The sequence below is a fragment of the Bos grunniens genome, chromosome 2, assembly GCF_055505025.1.
Source record: "Bos grunniens cultivar Pamir isolate PY7600 chromosome 2, Bosgru_T2T1.0, whole genome shotgun sequence".
NCBI lineage: Eukaryota > Metazoa > Chordata > Mammalia > Artiodactyla > Bovidae > Bos > Bos grunniens.
In genome coordinates, this window is record NC_141166.1 from 5828600 (window position 1) to 5834599 (window position 6000).

The following is a 6000-nucleotide window of genomic DNA, read 5'->3' on the forward strand; positions in this document are numbered from 1 at the left end:
TCACCGTGTGAATCTCTCCACTGAGCTGCTTGAGTGTCCTCACGTCATGGCAACTGGCTTTCCCCAGAAAGTAGGAGTTTGCAAGGCAGAAGCCACAGTGTCTTACGCTCGGGTCTGGAAGTCACACGCTGTCGTCTGGACAGCATTCTGTTGGATACACAGGCCAGCCCGAGTCAGTGAGGGAGGGCACGTGACCGTGAATTCCAGGAGGAAGGGTTATTGGGCGACCTCTCGGAGGCTGGGGCCCAGGTGCTTCCAAAGCACGCAGGACGACATGTCCCAGAGTAAGCGCTCTCTATTCACTGGCGCCCCCTCCACGCGCCCACGCATGGAGGGCAAGGTGTTCTGGAAGCACACCCAGGACTGGAAAACAGCAACCAGTATATGTGGAATCTTGTGATATGAGCAAGGAATGGATCTCTCTCCTTGTTTCACGAGGGGAAAATACCACACTCAGGGAACAGCAGAGACAGTGACCCCAAACCTTCTGTTTCACTGTATAAGCACTGAGCCCTTCAAACCTGGCATGGAAACACACACCCAGGCTGTCTCATTGAGGCCGGGACACAGTCCTCTGCCATGTCCAGGGCCCTCCAAGGCTCGGATGGGCTGATGGAGTAGAATCCCAGGTCTCCCATTAGCAGCTGAACATAGCGAGTTACGGAACACCTGAGCCTCAGTCTCCTCCTCTGTGAAATGGACACAGTGCCCCCCTCACCATGGCGAGGCTGAGAAGATGAACGGAGGCAGCCCTCCCAAAGCCACCCAGAGCTGCTTCCAACCCCCACCTCCCTTTACCCAGTCAGGTGTGAGAAGCCTCTGCTCCCCGAGACACCCACACCCTCCTGGCTCCTCCTCAGGTCTCTTTGAGCCGGGGGACATGCAGTATGAACTCAACAGGAACAACGCGACTGACCCTTCACTCTCTGAGATGGTAGAGATGGCCATCAGGATCCTGAACAAGAACCCAAAAGGCTTCTTCCTGCTGGTGGAAGGTAGGGGGCCCAGGCCTGGCTGCAGGGCTGCTTCCCTGGGAGCATCTAGGCGGGTTCAGGGTGGGGTGGTCAGCTCTCAGAGAGCACTGTCCCATTTGGGGATGAGCAGGGAGATTCCGTTGGGGAGGATGGGTCATGAACGAGAGAGGTGGAGAGAAGGGGCGGTGCTGAGGCTTCCAGCCCAACAAGCTCTTCTTCTTTGGGCATGGAGATGGCACATCCGGCTTACCAGTCCAGGAAGGCTTCCTGAGAGAGGAGGCAGGTTTCTTCCTTTTGGAAATTCCTCCCCAAAGCCTGTCTCCGGAGGGGTGTGCAGCCCCCTCAGCTTCACTCCTTCCCAAAGACAAGTCTGCAAGCCCCTGTAGTCAGAGGTGCCCTGAGCAGCTGCCTGGCTGGGCCCAAGGACACCAGCCCAGGGTCGACCAGATGCCCATTGGTCTGTGGATGCCCTCACAGCTGGACAGCAGACCTCTGCTGTGACTAGGCCCATGTGGGGCCAAGGTTAGAGAGGAGACGGCCCAGGGCAGCCCCTGGGTGTATCCTGGGGGCCCCAGGGCTGGGAGAGCCAGGCCCTCAGGAGGCAGCAGTGCTGTCTGCCAGTACTCCTGGGGTTTCCCGGCGCTGTCTTAAGGCCCTGGACTCGTTGTCTGAGTGCTGCCACCCACTGGCTTCTGTGACTGTTACCTGTGCATTGCTGTAAAAATGAGGCCCAAAATAGTCCCCTTCTCCAAGAAGGACTATTAGCATCCATTGAGTCCAGAGACATAATGTACTTGGAAGGGGGCCCAGCAGAGAATAAACCCTCAATGCTTCTATTATTATCATTATTATGATTGCCCAATAGCTAAGGCGATCACAATAGAAAGTAAAAGGAAATGATAAAGTCTCTGGAATCTTCCAAAGTTCTAACAACTATTCACATTCTGCCTGGACACACACACACACGGACACACTTGCACACATCCTCCCACCGTACATTTACACATGCTCGGGCCCTTCCCCTCTCCAGAGGCCCGCGGCCGCCAACCCAGCTTGGCTGCCTTCCTGCCAAACGCTGGGGTTCCCACTCAAGCACGGCGGTCTCGGCCTGGCCCTGAACGGGCCTCTGATGCTGAGGAAGCAGCCAGGAACCAGTGGTGACGAGCACGAGCTCCCTCAGGAGCGGTCCTCTTTGTGAGCAGGGCCAGGACCAGGCCGGCAAGGCCAGCTGCTCCCAGAGCCACAACAAAGGAGGGACCCACCCTGCCAGCCGGCCAGGCCTGTGTGGTGAGGCCCAGGCCAGCAGGAAGGCAGGGCGGCCAGGCGCCCAGGCTCCGGACCCTCAGAGTTGGGAGTGTCCTCTTAGAGATGGGAGGTGCTCCCTGCAGTCGCAGTCTCAGCTGTAATCTTCCAGCCAGGCTTCCTCTGCTCACCTGGGGGAGGCAGCATGGGGTGCAGGCTTCTCCAGGCCTGTATGGAAGCCTGCTGTGGGCGCTGCCCAGGCACCGAGGGCTTTTCCCCTCTAAGAGTGTGCTTCGCACACAGTAATTTGGAGTGATTCCCTGAGAGCTCAGTTGGTAGAGAATATGCCTGCAATGCAGGAGACCCCAGTTCGACTCCTGGGTCAGGAAGATCCCCTGGAGAAGGAATAGGCTACTCACTCCAGTATTCTTGGGCTTCCCTTGTGGCCCAGCTTGTAAAGAATTTGCTGGGTTCAGAAGATCCCCTGGAGAAAGGAAAGGCTACCCATGCCAGTATTCTGGCCTGGAGAATTCCATGGACTGTATACTCCATGGGGTCGCAAAGAGTTGGATAGGACTGAGCGACTTTCACTTTCACTTTACACTCAGAGTGGATGTATTCAAAGATGGAAAAACAGGGCTTCAGAGTGGGTCATCTGAATTCAAAGCCCAGCAGATCTCACCTTCGACACGTCACTTCCTCACTCTTGGCCTCAGCTGTTCCATCTGTAAACTGGGCTGATTGTGCCCATCTCTACCCCAGTTGTCAGGAATGGAGAACAAGACGTCAGCTTGTTCTGTCTGGCACCTAGTAGGTATTCAGGCATGTTGGGTCCTTTCCCTAACTCTCTGAGATCTTCAGGGACTCTGAGCAGCCAAGGAAACAGCTCAGGAAGCAGTGTTGGATGGTGGATCTGCTTTAAGCCTGACTTTGCAGTGTCCACACGTGGGCCTGTGGTCCAGCGACTCACCGTCTGAGCTGCTGGGAAGGTTGAACAGCTGTATTAAATGCCCAGCATGGTGCCTGGCCCAGGGGAGCTCCCATCAAAGAGGTTAACCTGGCGGTTAACCCAGGGGGATGGGAATTGGGGATAATACCTCCTTCCCCGCCCCCTGACCAGAGGCCTTTGCCTTGGCATCCCAAGGGGGCAGGATTGACCACGGGCACCACGAGGGCAAAGCCAAGCAGGCACTGCATGAGGCGGTGGAGATGGACCAGGCCATCGGGCAGGCGGGTGCTATGACCTCCGTAGAAGACACGCTGACCGTTGTCACTGCTGACCACTCCCACGTCTTTACCTTTGGCGGGTACACCCCCCGTGGCAACTCGATCTTTGGTAGGTAGGCCTCCATTGGGGTAGGCACTGGGCATTCCCAGGGTCTGCCATCTGGGAGTGGGGGTAGGGGAGGAGAGCTGGCAAGCCCAGGGCCTGGCACATGTGGGACTTGGAACTGGGGAGGGAAGAGACGTTACTGGCAGGTGGGGGAATAGAGGGTGGGGGGCGTGGAGGGAAGTGATGCCTGGGTGCATGGGTGGCCACCGGGATGATGGATAGGTAGAAGAATGAGAGGCAGGATGGATTAATGGACAGGGGAGAGGAGAGGATGGAGGGATGGATGGACGGATGAGGGGTGGATGGACCAACAGATGGGAGGACATGGGCACAATAAAAACTGAGGGATGTTTGGTTGGAAATAAATTGGGCTTGGAAGGTGGCTTCCTTGGGAGGGGACCCAGGGGTCCTAGCCGGGGGTTAGGGCCTGTACCCCTGGTGCTCCAACAGGACCCCTGGACCAATGCCTTCTTGTGCAGGTCTGGCCCCCATGGTGAGTGACACAGACAAGAAGCCATTCACCGCCATCCTGTACGGCAACGGGCCTGGCTACAAGGTGGTGGGTGGTGAGCGAGAGAATGTCTCCATGGTGGACTACGGTGAGAACCAAGGCCCAGGGCTGGGAGGGGACAGGGAACCCCCTCAGGGATGAGCTCAGAAACAGTACAGTCCTCTGGTTAAGGCTGGGAGCGAGGTGTCCCAGGATAGACAGGAGTTGAGTCATTGAGTCAGAACAATGTCAACTTGAATCCCCTCCGAAAATCCAGCAACTCTGTGACCTTGGGCACTTAACTTCACCTTCCTCATTTTCAGTTTCCCTCTGAAGAATGGTCTGCCTCCCGGGGTTGTCTGAAGGGCTAGCTGGACCTGATGAGCTCAGTGTGGGGCCTGGCACGTGCTGTGCTGCACCGTCGTTTTTACTGGCTGTATAGTGTTCCAGTGTGTGCGCGCCTTCCCAGTTTGCTTATCTGATTGCATATTGTTGAATATTTGTTCATGATGTCCCCAGCACCCCCCTGGGGGTCTGAGGGCACAGCCCAGGATCAGAAGCTTTTCCTGGGTTGGCTCTTCCCTTCTAATCCAGACAGCCCAGATGAGATCTGTGGGTTGAGAGGGCAGACTTCTGTGTCAACAGACTCAGGCTTGAGTCCTGTGGCCTGGTGTAGGAAATGACTTCCCTGCACTGAACCTCAGCTTCCTCGTCTATAAAATGGGGGCATTTGGGACTTTCCGAGTGGCCCAGTAGTTGAAGACTCCACGCTCCCGATGCAGGTGGCGTGGGTTTGATCAATCCCTGGTTGGGGAACTGGGATCCCATGTGTTGCACAGAGTGGCCCCCCCTCGGAAAAAAATATGGGGGAGGAGGGCATTTGAGCCAGCCCAGAAGTGGGCACGGAAAGCTGCTGCATCGTGCCAGGCCCCCTGGCAGGCGCTCAGCAAGCGTTTCTCTGGCCCACAGCTCACAATAACTACCAGGCGCAGTCCGCGGTGCCCCTGCGCCACGAGACCCACGGCGGCGAGGACGTGGCCGTCTTTGCCAAGGGCCCCATGGCGCACCTGCTGCACGGCGTCCACGAGCAGAACTACATCCCCCACGTGATGGCCTACGCAGCCTGCATTGGTGCCAACCGCGACCACTGTGCCTCAGCCAGCTCGTCCGGCAGCCCCTCCCCCGGCCCCCTGCTGCTCCTCCTGGCCCTGCTGCCCCTGGGCAGCCTGTTCTGAGGGCCCGGGGCCCGGGCACCCACCAGCCCATGACCGATGGCCGGTGCTGCCCACAGCCTGGCAGCCCACACCTCAAAGGGGCAGGAGGCAGAGACCCCCACCGCCTCTGCCGCTGCCGGCAAGGGGACCCAGGAAACCAAAGTCTGCCTGCCGCCCACCTGGCTCCCCTCTGGAATCCTCCATTGCGGCCAGATCAGTTGCTGGCCTCCAGCCTCCCCCGCCACCCGCTGCCCCCTTCTGGCCGACAGGGTAGGTTTCTCTTGGGCAGGCAGAGAGCATAGACTGCAAAACTTCTCAAAGCCTCTTATTTTTCTAGCAACTCTATTTCTCCAGACCCAGAGGCCCTGGAGCTTCTGTGGAACATTCCGGATCTGACCCTCCCCCACCCCCTTCCCCGTCCCTCTGGAGCCCACCAGGCTCATGGCCCGTTCCCCAAGTCTGTCCATAACTGCAGGGGAGACCAGGTCCTCCTCGGGAGGGAGGTTTCCTCACTCCCTCATTCCAAGGTCGCCCCGGGGCTCCCAGGAAGTCGGTTCCGAGGACTGGCCATCCAGCCCCAGGTGACCCAGGCTGGGAAGAGGAGCCTGGCAAAGTGGACGCTTCCCGGCTCTAAACACACACGCCAGCCTCTCTGAAGGGACGCTCCTGCTCGAAACAGCCAAAAAATTTTCTCTTTTTGGTGTTGGTTAAAAGGGAACACAAAACATTTAAATAAAACTTTCCAAA

General features: G+C 57.8%; 1 protein-coding gene across 9 annotated transcripts in view; it reads left to right on the forward strand.

The window, feature by feature from the left end:
- ALPL (alkaline phosphatase, biomineralization associated) overlaps positions 1 to 6000 on the forward strand; it is an 87080-nt gene extending 81080 nt beyond the window's left edge. For all 9 annotated transcript variants that reach the window (XM_086327177.1, XM_086327114.1, XM_086327140.1 and 6 more), the window contains 4 exons: positions 861 to 995; positions 3361 to 3552; positions 4029 to 4148; positions 5009 to 6000. In XM_086327177.1, coding sequence (XP_086183303.1) covers positions 861 to 995; positions 3361 to 3552; positions 4029 to 4148; positions 5009 to 5274 — 713 coding nt within the window. In that variant the 3' untranslated portion in view covers positions 5275 to 6000. The remainder of the gene's footprint in view (positions 1 to 860; positions 996 to 3360; positions 3553 to 4028; positions 4149 to 5008) is intronic.